The sequence below is a fragment of the Alosa sapidissima genome, chromosome 15 (genome assembly GCF_018492685.1).
Source record: "Alosa sapidissima isolate fAloSap1 chromosome 15, fAloSap1.pri, whole genome shotgun sequence".
NCBI lineage: Eukaryota > Metazoa > Chordata > Actinopteri > Clupeiformes > Clupeidae > Alosa > Alosa sapidissima.
In genome coordinates, this window is record NC_055971.1 from 5,942,472 (window position 1) to 5,958,020 (window position 15,549).

Here is a 15,549-nt window from a genome sequence, read left to right on the forward strand (position 1 = left end):
GGAATATAATACAAAAAAGCAGGTACTATTTCACAGCGGTTTGAAGTGATTCTCCTTTCCCCCACAATGCATTGCATTACGTCACCTTAGGGAGGCTACAGACCAAAGCCATAGCCCACCTTGAGACCCTTGAGAGTAACGAGGGAGGAGTAAAGAGAGACGAGCTAGGGAGTGTTCAGCAGTAGATAGTGCAGATTATAGATAAACAGATATAGATAGCCTATATAGATATATAGACAGATAGATAGCTAGATAGATCATGTCGACCAGCGGCCAAAACGCACTCGCTTCCCTAGCATTACAGCAGCTCTCCACCACAGTTTCCATTGGGACGGGACAGCCCACACAAGTACCTGCCAAACTGCGACTTGCCCTTATTATCTCCCTCTTTGGTACCCTGACGATGTCAATGACAATCAATCACAAGGAGTAGTTATCGAAAATATTCATGCTGGAGACACGACCAGCCTAATCGGCGGCGGCTAAGTTTGCAACAACAGAGGTGGCTCACAGGTGGGACTGGAAAGTTAGCCCATAGCTATCATGATGCTTTATATTCTGATCTTCTGACTAAGTTTACCCGGTAGCATACTTATCTGAACTAACGACATGATCACCATCACTAGATATAAAGAAAATGTTGACTTTCACTCGGCGCTGTTCACTGACAGTAACTTAGGCTAAACAAAAAAAGTGTCGTAACGTTATAAGCATAATGCATTGAACTGAATAGGCGCATTATGTAGCCTCATAACGAGACTTCTCAAATTCAAAAAATTGCTCTAAAATCGGAAGACATTGTTATCTTTGTTAGACATATACTGTAAGGTAGTTGTCATATAAATGCTGTAACGAAATTTGAAGTGTAAATATACAAACTTTATGTTGAAAGTGTAACCCCGATCCGTTTCCCATAGGAATGAATGTAAAACATACCCTCCAAAAACCCGAAATTCAGAAAAAAATACTAAATTGATATCAGGCAACGTTATTACCATTGGTAGATCATAGGGTAGCTGTGATATAAATGCTGTGACGAAATTCGAAGTGTAAATATACAAACTTTATGTTGAAAGTGTTCCGCGATGTCCATTGGAATGCATTGAAATGAATGAAGTGCAGATCATGTAGCCCCCAACGTGACGTCATCACCGAATTGCGTAAAAAAACCCCGCTAATACTAAAAACAACAAAAACTGGCATTTAACACCATTTGGAGACATTTTTAAAAATGATATACATATAAAGTGCTTTATGTACCCATTAATCAACAGTGGTGGTTAACCTGCAACACAGGCTTTAAGTCTGCCGAGTCTACTGCCTACCAAAACCTGTCACTGTTCAGTTGAAGTTAAATGATCAAATGTTGTTTGATTTTGTGTCAACTTTCAGAGGGAAGACATGTTCCTTTCTGGCCAAATTTCACAGCTTCTAAGAAAGTCTCGTCTTCGTGTAAACCGAGTTTTTGAACAGAGAAAAAAAGTTAGGCTAACATTAGGCTACATGCAGGTTCTCCCATAATGTTATCGATACAGATCAATGCACCAAATCAGGGCGATTTTAGCGAAATAACGTTCCTGTGACAGGCTATCAAATATTGAACAATGGGATAATGTTTCATCATCACCTTTATTGATGCCGGAAATGTTGACATTGCTGAAATACAGAGATGTAGCCTACTGAGAGGCAGCTGCAGACAACGATGTTCAATGGGTTTAACTTGTCCCTTGCCTACCAGGTGGATGTAAACAAAGCTATAGAACCTAGAATATGTCACATGAAATATGTTAATTAATATAAAATGTAATTCAGCATGGAAATAGCTCAAATTAATTAATACTAATAAAAAATACTTTAGCATTCCTAAAAGTATATTTTATTCAAAATTTGTGAACTCTGAACTCAAGTTGTGAACAAGCAATATCCAAAAACAAATAATTTAAAGTTCTCAAACTATTTTATGAAGTGCTGGAAAAAACATCTGAACATTCTAAAAACATTCTAACTTTCACTCACCTGGTGAGAACTGTGTGAACTCGTCTTTGTACATCTGAACGAGTGAATAAAAGTTAAAAATAATTATCCCAGAAAGTCCCAGAAATATGACTTGAATAGAAGTTAGGCCTATTAACAATTAATTGATAAACTTTTAGAATACTTTAGAATACATTGTTTGCAGATAGGCCTATGTTAGCCTAGAAATCTAGGCGCACCCTAGCGGTAGTCTAGCAACTTTCCGAAAAATTAAACTTCGATCAGGCCAATCACATCGTGTATAGAGTCTGTGGGCTGGCTTAACATAATGATGGCAGAGTTGCGACAGTTCGGCGTGAATTAGCCTGCTACTTGAAAACAAAGAAAATGGATGTTGCTGTTGCGAACAGCGTGACAGTGGTGTTAAGCTTTTTTTAAGTTGGCAAAAGTTTGAACTAGCCAACTAGCTCCGCTGGTGGGAAAACGCATGGGACTCATGAGTTGTAGCGCTATCCTATTGCGTGCAGAGGGAATTTGAAAGACAACCGTTTATCCCGCCCCTCGGACTGAGCACTGCGAATGGTGAGTCCCTAGACCCTACATCTTGATGTGGGTCTGGCTCGTCAGGCTAGGCCTACGTTTCACTAAGCTTTCAATGGCAAACTCGAAACAGCGCCAAGCAACCACCAGTGGTCAAAAAAAGTATTACAGGTGTACAGTTAAGACTCGCCATAGAGAATGAATGGGGGAAATTACAGAGGTTATAGTTTGACGGTGTCATATTCCTGTGCGGGCCCGATGCTATATACCGCAGACATGTTTTGGAGGGCCACCCAAAATGAGGTGGCGAGCCGTAGTTTGTGAGGATGTGCAAGGATATCACCACGGCTGTAATTCGGCCTTGGCGATATCCTTGCAGAATGCTGAATGTATCATTCACGGAGTGATTACTAGCAGTAAAAAGTCTTGAGCAGCAATGTGCTAGGACATTGCAATGCGTGATGACTCATAAAATGCCTCTTGTCCAATCAAAAATGAATAAATAACTTGACTGGACCTAACTGTTGGATAATAGCCTTTCTTTTGCAGGGCAACCCTAAACAATGAAAAAGGAGAGAATATGACATTACATCATTTGCATTTTGTTGCTTGTGTATTCTAATTCATAGCACATTGTCTGACAAAGTTGGTTTTGGGTAGACAGCATATGCTGTAGTTATGGCAGCATGAGTCTCTTTTGGGTGAACTATGAAATGTTTTGGTGGCTATAGATAATTTTGCATTTCCAAAGGTTTACTGATGTGCTCAGATATAAGTTTGCAGAGTGTAGATATTTGAAAAAGTGGACATGGTATTTACAAATGACTAGAAAACTGTAAATGTGTCAGTGTGGTGTATGTAAATGGCATGGCACATATCAGGGCCTAGGCTCTGCTACCCAACTCAGTAGTCTTTAGTAAAGAGCCTATGGCCATACCCCATATCACTTTTAGCACCTACCCCCACCCACCCATTAATTGTATTGACATTACTGGAGTTCTGTGAGTACATCTATTCTGCCGGTCCCTGTGGGGACATCTTGATCACTATAAACTAGGTCCCCTCACCTTATCATTTCTGTGGATCATAGTCATGACCATAGTCATGATACAGACACCTCTGCTTCTACTCCTTGCGAGCTTGTGTGCTGATGCACTGATGCAGCAGAGCTGCAATCTGCTGGGCCAGCCAGCACGGCCTCTCTTGTCATCTGAGGGAGATATCAATATCGGGGGCGTTTTTTCAATACACAGAGAGCCACAGGTGGAGACTCATACTTTTACATCAGAGCCAGAGCCTACATCTTGTATAAGGTTTGTACTGAGGATAACCTATTCTATTTAGAACTTAACATACATTAATAGATAAATAGTTATACTTTTATATTTTGTGTCCATCAAGGTGGTGTCCATCCAGTTTTTTAATTACTTTCTATATTATGAATATTGTTACAGACTGAATCTGCGTGAGTTTCAGTTTGCTCAGACACTTATTTTTGCGATAGAGGAGATAAACAACAACACAAACCTCCTCCCTGGCACAACTCTGGGATATAAAATATATGACTCTTGCAGCTCGATTACTCTTGGAATCCGTTCAGCTATGGCTTTGATGAATGGCTATGGGGAGACACTGAGTGACAAGTCATGCCAACGACCACCGGCTGTTCAAGCCATTGTTGGGGAGTCTGGCTCCACTCCTACTATTGGCATATTAACTGCAGTGGGACCCTTCAGCATTCCTGTGGTAATATATTATATGTTTTTAAAACAACATTCAACAAACAGCAGCAGGGCTGTCAGAAAAAAAAATATTTCTCATGATATGCAACCGTCTAGTATTCCACATAAAAGCCTTTTATTCAGCCTTTTTCCCTTTAATTTAATTTCTAGGTGAGTCACTTTGCCACATGTGCTTGTCTCAGTAATACAAACAGGTTCCCAACCTTTTTCAGAACTATTCCTAGTGACTACTATCAGAGCAGAGCATTGGTCGAGCTTGTCAAGCTATTTGGCTGGACTTGGGTTGGCACTGTTCGAAGTAGGAGTGATTATGGGAATAATGGAATAGCCACCTTCCTGGAGGCTGCAGAGGAACTTGGCATTTGTGTGGAATATTCTGAGGCCTATTTCCGAACGGATCCAAAAGAAGATTTACTGAGGATCATAGAGGTGATGAAAACAGCCACTGCCAAAGTAGTGGTGGCATTTATGTCACTTGGGGACATAATTCCTCTTTTGAAAGAGCTGGCACAACATAACGTGTCAGGGTTGCAATGGGTAGGCAGTGAATCATGGATCACTTCCAAAGGCATATCAGAAACGAAAGCCTACAGATTCTTAACGGGTGCTGTAGGGTTTGCAATTGGAAATGTAAAGCTGGAAGGCCTGAAGGAGTTTCTCATCAATGTACATCCCTCAAAAGCACCACAAAACCTCTTACTCAGAGAGTTTTGGGAGACAGTGTTTCAGTGCTCATTTGAAAACAGTCCCATTGGAGGCTCGCAGTGCACAGGATCAGAGAGCTTACAGACTCTGCAGAATCAGTACACAGATGTATCTGAGCTGCGCATCTCCAATAAAGTCTACACAGCTGTATATGCCATTGCACACTCTCTACATAATCTTCTCATGGATGCAGCAGCCTCCAATAAAACCCATAGAAATGTTTTAGTTCCTGAAAAGGTACATTTAAAGTATATGAATATAAAGCACAGTGAATATAATACTAAACAACGTTTAAACATGCATTCAACTATTAATTTATCCAACAGGTGCTTGAATATTTAAAGAAGGTTAATTACACCTCTAAAACTGGGGAGCAGATTTTCTTTGACTCCAAGGGAGACCCTGCAGCCAGGTATGAAGTGGTCAACTGGCAGCCGGATGATGATGGAACTTTGCAGTTCAGATCTGTGGGAATCTATGACACATCAATGCCCTCAGAGCAGCGTTTTATTCTGGACCAAGAGGGCATGATATGGGCTGTTGGTCAAACCAAGGTAAAGCATAGAAAAATAGGATCACATTATAAAAAGTAGTATGAGTTAAGTATGAATAATGATTTTCGGGAAAAAAAAATCCACAGTTGATCATGGTTATTTTGTCCCTCTCTATATCAAAAAGGTGCCTGTGTCTGTGTGCAGTGAGAGCTGTCCTCCAGGCACCAGGAAGGCTGTACAGAAAGGCAGGCCTGTCTGCTGCTATGACTGTATACCATGTGGAGAGGGAGAGATCAGCAATGAAACAGGTACAGTATATCATGAAAATCCTAAAATAAAATACATTTTGACACACATATGACACTGATATAAGGAAACCATGCATCATATTTTTAAATATTTTTTTTCAGATTCTAATGACTGCATACCTTGTGATGGGGAGTACTGGTCAAATGAGAATAGGGATCAGTGTGTGTTAAAATATATTGAATTCCTTTCTTACTCTGAAATTATGGGAATTGTTCTTGTATTTTTTTCTCTGCTCGGAACATTAATTACCATTTTGGTGGCAGCTGTGTTCTACATACACAGAGAGACGCCAATTGTCAAAGCCAACAACTCTGAGCTGAGCTTTTTACTGCTCTTCTCACTGACTCTGTGTTTCCTTTGCTCTCTTACTTTCATCGGTCGGCCCTCTGAGTGGTCCTGTATGTTGCGTCACACAGCGTTTGGGATCACCTTTGTTCTCTGCATCTCCTGTGTTTTGGGGAAAACAATAGTGGTGTTAATGGCCTTCAGAGCCACTCTTCCAGGCAGTAATGTCATGAAGTGGTTTGGGCCTCTGCAACAGAGACTCAGTGTTCTTGGCTTCACTCTCATACAAGTCCTGATATGTGTCCTGTGGTTAACTATATCCCCTCCCTTTTCTTACAAGAATATGAACATTTACAAAGACAAAATCATTCTTGAATGTGATGTGGGTTCAGCTGTAGGATTCTGGGCCATATTAGGCTATATTGGACTCCTTGCACTCTTGTGTTTCATACTGGCTTTTCTGGCTCGTAAATTACCTGATAACTTTAATGAAGCCAAATTTATCACATTCAGTATGCTGATATTCTGTGCAGTCTGGATCACTTTTATTCCTGCTTATGTCAGCTCTCCTGGAAAGTTCACAGTTGCAGTTGAGATATTTGCTATTTTGGCATCGAGTGTTGGATTACTACTTTGCATTTTCACTCCAAAATGTTACATTATTTTAATAAACCCCGAGCAAAACACAAAGAAACATTTAATGGGGAAGACAGCACCAAGATCTCTGTAGGCGACATTTCAGTCCCAATTCTTCACATTATCTTCTCTTCTTTTTTCATTATTAAAAAAAGTATATTTATTTTAGCTTTTGTTCATGAGTTCTATCATGTCTTGTATTCCTATATACATAAGTATAATTTCTTATCACAAATGTAAAAAGGCAACAATAAAATACACATGGCTTTGCTTTATATCCAAGTAAAATGTAATAGTACGCATTTATTTAGTGTCACTAACATTAGCAATAAACACTATCTCAAGGCACTTGGTTTGCTCACAGTGGTATTAGACAGGACAGAATCCACAAAGGGCCCTGACCCATTAGCTTTGCTCTCCACAGGCCCCACTCCAGGCTGTGGTGCTCTCCAGGTCAGGCCCAGACACACTGGACAGCCCCTCATCACATCTTTCTCATGCATGCTGTGGATATGTATTGTGTACTACAACATAAAAAATAGGATTGCCTTTTCATATCTCTATGCCCAGAACTGATCATGCTGTGTGTACGAGGCACATATTCATATATTACATGAATGCCAGTGGTATGCGCAGTTCAAGAGGATTTCTTTCTATGGCACAAAACTGTACTGTGAATAAATCAGAAATCTCTTTGCATGGGTCTGGAATTATTTTGATTTGCTTACCAGGTTGCAATTTATTAATGAGCAATATCTGACATAAAAAAACTGCTGTTTCCCACCTTTGGCAAATACAGCAAGCAAATACTTAACTACAAATATTTTGCAAGGTGACCATGGAGTGATTTTTGTGCCACTCGAAACGGAATCTAAATATTTTGGATTTGCACTAGAATTTGCTGAATTTGAGCAATTGTATTGTATTAATATTTCTACCTTTCAGTTCACCTGGCTATCCATCAGAGAGTGCTATAAGGCTTATCCAGCCATGATTACAGCCGTTATCATAAAATACTGTTTTTTCCCCCTCCTTCAAAGGCATTAAGTTCAAAAGTGAAAATAATTTCCAAAAGAAAGTGCCATGGTAGGACACTTGATTTAGTATAGTTAATTTGAATTTTTTCATGGAAAATATTCTCAGGTTAAAATGTGCAACTCCGTTACCGATATGGTAACAGAGTTACAGCAAAGTCACAGAATTCTTTCCAGATCTTCAGCTGAGATGTTCTGAACAGCCCCAAATTTGATGTGTATGGTCACACTAAAAGCCTCTGGGGGCATGTAAAGTTTCATAAAATTCTGTCCATCGAGGGCCATGAAAGAAATTAATTTGTATGTGTACATCTAGTGATTGTACACCCATCAGCTTGTAGATGGTGGTATTGAGAGACCGGATGAGTGTCAGTAGGTTGACACTCACAGAGTACTCACTCACTCACTCACACACACAATCACAGGCAGCGCCGCCCCACACACACACACAATTACCTCCCCCCCACCCCACACACACACACATTACACCATACCGCCCTACACATACATAAGTCCCCTCACACACATACCATTTCACATACAACCCCCTCACACACACAAACAGGTATAGCCCCCCACACACCCTATTACACCCCACCCCCCACACAGACCCCCACCCATACACCCACAGACGGGTATACCCCCCCTTACACCATACCTCCCACACAAACACACACATGCCATACCCCCCCACCCCCACAAACACACACCATTTCATAAACTAGCACACAAACATACCCCAAGCACACCCCATTACCCCCCCCCCCCCCCAACCACACACACACCCATTACACCATACCCCCCTACACATACACAAGTCCCCCCCACACACATTTACGTACAGATAATACCCCCCCCCCCCCCCCCCCACACACACCCCATTACACCCCCCCCCCCACACACACACCCACCCATACACCCACAGACGGTATACCACCACCACCCCCCCTTGCACACATACACCATTACACCACACCTCCCACACAAACACACACATACCCCCCTCCCCCCACCACACACAGGTACAGCCCTCCCACACACACCCCACCACACACACCCACCCACACATGGGTACACCCCCCTTACACACACACACCATACCTCCCACACAAACACACACATCCCCCTCACCCCCCTCCCCAAATTTATAAACTAGCCTAGCACACAAACATACCCCAAACACACCACAAACACCCCCTGCCCCCCCAACCCCCCCAGTCGTGATCTTTTTTTACAATTTTTACAGAGAGAATGTGCTGGACTGAGCACCAGTCATATTTTGTACCACTATCCTGTACATCTATGTTGTGTTGTGTTGTGTAGTCGTTGTGCAACAAATACATGATCGTTGTGCAACAAATGCACAACGATCAATTTACACAATTAAATCTTATTTTAACAATAGGAACATTTTTAACTCCATTACCATGTAACTCCGTTACCATGACTTATGAAACGTTTGTGTCTTAAAAGTATGTTAAAATTAGTCACACCCGCGAAATCTTTGGTCATATTATGGGAAAAAAGTAAAGAAACACTTCTATATGAGTTTTTTTAATTTTATATTTTGAGAACCGCACGTTTGTTGATGTTGACTTTTATGGTAAGAAAGTGATGTCAATTTTCTGTAACTTCTTTAACGAGCACTTTCTGGCTTTAAAATCATATGAAGATTTAATTTCACCAGACCATTTTGTGCTACTATTTAAGTAGATGTAGGCACATACAAACTGATATATTGTTCTTAAATTTTGGTTCATTAATTGCTGTGTGGCACCAAAAAATCTAGTGGAAGTTTAACTCCGTTACCGCGTGATCTTCCCCTATAGCAGCCAGGCTCTGTCTCCACGGCTTATTTGATGTGTTTTATTGCAGAAAACACTGGAGTCAATTTTCACTGGAATTACACTTTAAATGTAATGAATAGGGCCAGAAACAGGAAGCACATACACCCCCCCCTCCCCATGTTCATTAAGAGCTTCTTGTCATTTTTTTTATAACATAGCTTTAAAAAAAATCAATCATCAATGGGCCATAAACAGAGTTATGCGATTATGGAGCCAGTCATGCAGTGTAAATAGTACAGGCATATAAAGCGACTACGCTTTATATATAAAGTTATCTGTTGTCAAAATGAATAGAGGTCGATGGATGCTAATGCTCGCTGACAACAGAACAATACAAAACAAAACAGCCCCCCTTCATATATTATTTGATTTATAAGGGTGTGTCTTATATTATACTATGTATCATTCAATTTGTTAGCAGCAAACTTTACTCTGCTACCAAACGAGCTACAGGGACATAAAAAATCATCTCTAAAAGTCTTTATTACTACAAAAAAGTATTGACTACCACACAGTGGCATAGGTTTGCATGGGGACCATGGGGACTTGTCCCTACCAATATTTTGGGATGACAAAATTGTCCCTGCCAATATTTTAGCGAACTCATTCGGATTATGTTTGCTGTGAAGACAGCCTATTCATTTTGATATTCTCATAAAGTGCACATCTCCAGGACAATCAGTTTAAACATGCTATCATTTGAGTGTCTAAAAACTGAAGGGAATTTATCTGATGCTCCCGTTAAAGGGTGTCAAAGCATATGGCTACTTGCGTTCATGACATTAAAGAAGGCAAATGAAGTAGATCTGGTAAAAAAAGTTTAATCACCATTCCATATCAATGCTTATGAATGGTTACTATAACAACCATAGTAGGACGACGGTTGAGCCTGGAAGCAGGCTTCACAACAATGGAATCAACTGTAAAAAAACTAACTGTCCATGCTATCGCTGTTAAAGGGCCGAAGAAAGTTGTACAACAAACTGAACAAGTCGGCTACTTTTTAAATGGAACCGCTTGTTTCCTTTGCGTGTTATAAAGGCATGACTATTGCCTATAGTGGCAACCGGGTGATAAGTGGAATAACGGCCTTTGAGGTGTCCTGTTATACAGAATTAATGGACTTGGGCTGAGGCTGCTGCACGTCGGGGAGTTCTTTGCCTCTCGCCCTTGTCCATTAATTCTGTATTAATTCTGTTTAATATTGGTACCTGCACATATATTGTGGGTTTCCTAACACTACCTACACTGGAAAATAAGATTATTCCAACAATGAGTAAAAGCGTGTGATTTCTGTGATTGTTTAGTTGTTGTTTTTTTCTTATTCCCAGGGCAACTTCTTTCACATTTGTGCACCTGATAGGTGATGCACTCTAGTGGTGGCAGGTGTTGAGATGCAGAGCCTATACTATATAAGTTAGGGCCTGGATTTGGGGACAGATGCACAGTGCCATGCGGCTGCTGGTGCATATACTCCTGGGTCTTGTGATCCAAGCAAAGGAGCCCAAGTGCAGCCTATTGGGCCAAGCAGAGCTACCTGAATACGAAAAAGATGGAGACTTTGTCATTGGGGGAATTTTTTCCTTCCGCACTGAGCAAGATCGAATAGTGGACACTTTCATCAATATGCCAGATAGACGCCAATGCAAAAAGTAGGTATACCAAAAATTTAGAAATGTATGTTGCTACTTTTGTTAAAAAAAAAAAAAAGTTAAATTGTTGAATAAGTGGTGGATGGTTCTCTATACCTGACGATTAAAATTATGCAACTAATCAAAAATCTTCAGTTTCAATTTCAGAGAATTCAAGTTTGCTCATACTGTTATTTTTGCAATAGAAGAAATAAACAGAAACCCTGATATTTTGCCTGGGATCTCTTTGGGATACAAGATTTATGATGACTGTGGCACCATGGATATACTAAGGGCAGCCATGAATTTGATAAATGGTCAGCAGAGGACAGAAAACTGTACTAAACCAGATGCCATACAAGCAATAATTGGACATTCTGGGTCAACACCAACAATAGGATTTGCCAGAGTAATTGGGCAGTTTCAGATACCAGTGGTAAGACTTACAGGGCAAATTAATTTCATAATTGCAATCACTGATGGATGTATGTTTGTTCTTAGTTTCATGAGGATAACAAATCTCATAGTACTGTGTTTGATGACCTTACAGATCAGCCACTTTGCAACATGCCCTTGCTTGAGTAACAGAAAAGAGTTCCCCTCCTTCTTCAGAACCATTCCCAGTGATTACTACCAGAGCAGAGCTCTAGCTCAACTTGTCAAACACTTTGGCTGGACCTGGGTTGGAGCCATAAGCAATGCAAATGATTATGGCATCAATGGGATGGCTGGTTTTATGAAAGCAGCAAAAGAGGAAGGAGTGTGTATTGAGTATAATGAGGCTTTTGAAATAACAGGACCAAAACATGAGCTTCTAAGAATAGTAGATGTCATACAAAACTCCACATCAAAAGTGATTGTTACCTTCATGTCTCACAGGGAGATCAAAGTGTTAGTGGCAGAACTGCACCGACAAAACATTTCTGGTCTGCAGTGGGTTGGCAGTGAAGCATGGCTCACAGATGATTCCCTTACAGACAGTGAAGGGCACACAGTTCTCATTGGATCCATTGGATTTACAGTCAGCAATGCACAGATTCCCGGTCTGGGACCTTTTCTACAGAGCCTACACCCTTCCAAGTATCCTAACAGTCTTTTCCTGAGAGACTTCTGGGAATCTGTCTTTGACTGTTCTTTGAATCCACCAATGGAAAATGATGCCAGAAAACAGTGCAATGGATCTGAGCATCTCAAAAATGTCAAAAATCAGTTTACTGATGTGTCTGAACTAAGGTTTACCAATAATGTTTATAAAGCTGTTTATGCTGTGGCACATGCATTACACAATATCCACACCTGTCAGCCTGGAAAAGGGCCCTTTATCAATGGCACCTGTGCTATACCCACACAGATTCAATTATGGCAGGTGAGCAATAATTATTTATTTCATTAGAAAGGAACATGCAGTATTTTCATTCATTCTTGGCAAGATTACTGTGACTAATAATATGAGATGTGATAAGCCCCCTTATCATGACATTTCTATTTCTATTCTAAGGTTTTGCATTACCTGCAATCTGTGAATTTTGCCATGCCCGATGGTGAGCAAATGTTTTTTGATAGCAATGGAGATTCACCAGCAAGATATGAATTGATAAATTTAAGAAACATCAGAAAAGGAACCACAGACGTTGACATAATTGGCCGTTATGATGGGTTCTTGCCTAAAGATCAGCAGTTCAGAATGACTAACATAAACATTAAGTGGGGCGGAGGGCACAAAGAGGTAAACACACAACTTTTAAACATTAAATAGAAAGCAGCGAGGGGATCTGGGCCTGATTTGGTGCCGATCTGTTCCAAACCGGGGCCAGGTCACACTGCTACCCGGGATGCTGGAGGCATTCTACATATGGTTAAAAGATGAGTGTGAATGACTCAATGTATAAACATACACATCTGTGTCTGTTCCAGGTGCCTGTGTCTGTGTGCAGTGAGAGCTGTCCTCTGGGCACTAGGAAGGCTGTACAGAAAGGCAGGCCTGTCTGCTGCTACGACTGTGTACCATGTCCACCAGGCAAGATTAGCAATAATACAGGTGATGCATACTGTAAATGACCCCATTCACCAGTCTTTTTCTTTTTCAGATTTCTAAGACTACACCATTTAGCTTTTTTACAGCTGTCCAAGTGATATGACTGGATGTATCATACATACTATGCAAACAATTAATAATTAGTCAAACTACCTCTTTTAACAGGGAAAGTAAACCTGGTCATTTTTATTTTGCCCCTCCAGATTCTGCTGATTGTATGCAGTGCTTAGGCGAGTACTGGTCCAACAAGAGAGGAGATGCCTGCATCCCAAAAGAGATAGAATACTTGTCATATCATGAGGTGATGGGGATACTACTAGCATGGTTTGCTTCATTAGGAGCCCTCTTCACATTGATGACTGGAATCATTTTTTATTTCCACAGAGAGACACCTATTGTTAGAGCCAATAACTCAGAGCTGAGTTTCCTGCTGCTCTTCTCACTGACTCTGTGTTTCCTTTGTTCTCTTACTTTCATTGGTCGGCCCTCTGAGTGGTCCTGTATGTTGCGTCACACAGCGTTTGGGATCACCTTTGTTCTCTGCATCTCCTGTGTTCTGGGGAAAACAATAGTGGTGTTAATGGCCTTCAGAGCCACTCTTCCAGGCAGTAATGTCATGAAGTGGTTTGGGCCTCTGCAACAGAGACTCAGTGTTGTCGGTTTCACACTCATTCAAGTGCTGATCTGTGCCCTTTGGTTAACTATATCCCCTCCATTTCCTTACAGAAACATGAACCTTTATCAGGAAAAGATTATTCTTGAGTGTGAGCTTGGGTCAGCTGTAGGTTTCTGGGCGGTTTTGGGTTACATAGGAATCCTTGCTGTGATGTGTTTCATACTGGCCTTCCTAGCTCGCAAACTTCCTGATAACTTTAACGAGGCCAAATGTATCACTTTCAGTATGTTGATATTCTGTGCCGTCTGGATCAGTTTCATACCAGCTTACGTCAGCTCTCCTGGAAAACTTACAGTAGCAGTGGAGATATTTGCTATTTTAGCTTCAAGTTCTGGTTTATTATTTTGTATTTTCCTACCAAAGTGCTATATTATTTTACTAAAACCAGACTTGAACACTAAAAAACATGTAATTGGAAAAACATCCAGTGATATTCGATATTAAATATTGCAGGACTTCAAAACAAATACCTGTCAGTTCTAATTAATTTCCCTTTATATCTTCACAACAGAGGTGTTCACTGCAATATTGTAAACCTTTATTTTGATCATAAATATTACTATAATCTAGGGACTGAATGTCAATAGGGCCATAGGGATTTCAAACTAATTCAATGTAGCTGGACCTTCAGGTTGACTAAATAAAAAGATGATGACTGTATTAGACTCTATTGTTTGTGCTTACACACACAGACACACAGACACACACACACAGACACAGGTCAACAGAAAACTGCTCTGACTGAAAATGTTTTTTTTTTTCTGTGAACAGAAGTGGGCTTGTAATTCTACAGTTCAGAGAGGAAGCAGAAAGCACCTGGCACTGTAAGCTAAAAAGGATTACTTTTCTCTCTTTAGCAATCATTGCCACGAGTAAACAACTAGCACTACGCAGCTAAGCTGATAAAGTCAATTCATATTGTTATTTATGTTTGAGGTACCTTTCCACAGGAGTAGACATTTGAAATCCAAAGTAGTGTCCTTTTTAACGTATGGCCATAATTTAAATGATGAAAAAAAAAAATGTCACAAGCAAAAAGCAAAGTCTCTTGTGCAAGAAACAAAGCTCTCGTCTCTCATCAAGGATCTTGCTCATGGTAAATGTAAACGCAGACACAATGCCAATTAGATTATGTAGCGTTCATGTAAACAGGTTGGTTGAAATCATTAATGAGATTCATTTCAATCGGATTGAAATAAAAATGTACATGCAAATGTGGCTATTGATTCCAATGGGAAAGACAACTAGTCACACGTTACATCTAGTTATTGATTCACAGGACATTCAATCCTTTTACTTTACACAACAGTTATGAAGAAATATGTATATGTAACTGACTCATGCCGAAACTATGTACACTATGAACCTAATTCATTTCCAATACCCCAGTGTTGAGAGGACAAATTTAGCTTGTAGCTAACGCTTACCATAATCTCCCATGTAAAACGGTTAGCTTGCTAGCTAGCTATCCAACTGTGGAACTTCAGTACAACATAGCTATCTCACATATCTTTCCTAGTTGTAGGAAATACATAAGTGATGGAATTAGAATGAATCCCATGAACACACAGATAACTCTTACACCAACCTTATTTTGTGCCTTTAATTCACGTTGGTTCAAAGAATTCTAAATTCTTTTCC

The 15,549-nt window shown here is 40.4% G+C and overlaps 3 protein-coding genes across 3 annotated transcripts; all 3 read left to right on the forward strand.

The window, feature by feature from the left end:
* The first annotated feature begins 3,606 nt into the window (after positions 1-3,606).
* On the forward strand, positions 3,607-6,779 carry LOC121684151 (extracellular calcium-sensing receptor-like). Its single transcript, XM_042064107.1, has 6 exons — positions 3,607-3,827; positions 3,969-4,260; positions 4,407-5,198; positions 5,288-5,515; positions 5,640-5,763; positions 5,866-6,779. The coding sequence occupies exons 1-6, from the start codon at positions 3,607-3,609 to the stop codon at positions 6,777-6,779; spliced, it is 2,571 nt and encodes an 856-aa protein (XP_041920041.1).
* Positions 6,780-11,100: 4,321 nt separating this feature from the next.
* On the forward strand, positions 11,101-12,145 carry LOC121684542 (vomeronasal type-2 receptor 1-like). Its single transcript, XM_042064603.1, has 4 exons — positions 11,101-11,218; positions 11,354-11,633; positions 11,748-11,957; positions 12,077-12,145. The coding sequence occupies exons 1-4, from the start codon at positions 11,193-11,195 to the stop codon at positions 12,143-12,145; spliced, it is 585 nt and encodes a 194-aa protein (XP_041920537.1). The 5' UTR covers positions 11,101-11,192.
* A 1,391-nt stretch (positions 12,146-13,536) lies between these two features.
* On the forward strand, positions 13,537-14,352 carry LOC121684543 (vomeronasal type-2 receptor 26-like). The gene is given in 3 exon segments (XM_042064604.1): positions 13,537-13,846; positions 13,849-13,897; positions 13,899-14,352. Coding segments are annotated over 3 exon segments (813 nt in total).
* The last annotated feature ends 1,197 nt before the right edge of the window (positions 14,353-15,549 follow it).

What these genes read in the sequence shown, in the direction of transcription:
- LOC121684151 (XM_042064107.1), top strand. Translation starts at nt 3,607, where the DNA reads ATGACCATAGTCATGATACAGACACCTCTGCTTCTACTCCTTGCGAGC. An exon ending in GAGCCTACATCTTGTATAAG is followed by an intron (nt 3,828 to 3,968) that starts GTTTGTACTGAG and finishes ATATTGTTACAG; the next exon opens with ACTGAATCTGCGTGAGTTTC. An exon ending in GACCCTTCAGCATTCCTGTG is followed by an intron (nt 4,261 to 4,406) that starts GTAATATATTAT and finishes TTTAATTTCTAG; the next exon opens with GTGAGTCACTTTGCCACATG.
- LOC121684542 (XM_042064603.1), top strand. Translation starts at nt 11,193, where the DNA reads ATGCCAGATAGACGCCAATGCAAAAA. An exon ending in GATAGACGCCAATGCAAAAA is followed by an intron (nt 11,219 to 11,353) that starts GTAGGTATACCA and finishes AAAAATCTTCAG; the next exon opens with TTTCAATTTCAGAGAATTCA. An exon ending in AAGCAGCAAAAGAGGAAGGA is followed by an intron (nt 11,958 to 12,076) that starts GTGTGTATTGAG and finishes CATGTCTCACAG; the next exon opens with GGAGATCAAAGTGTTAGTGG.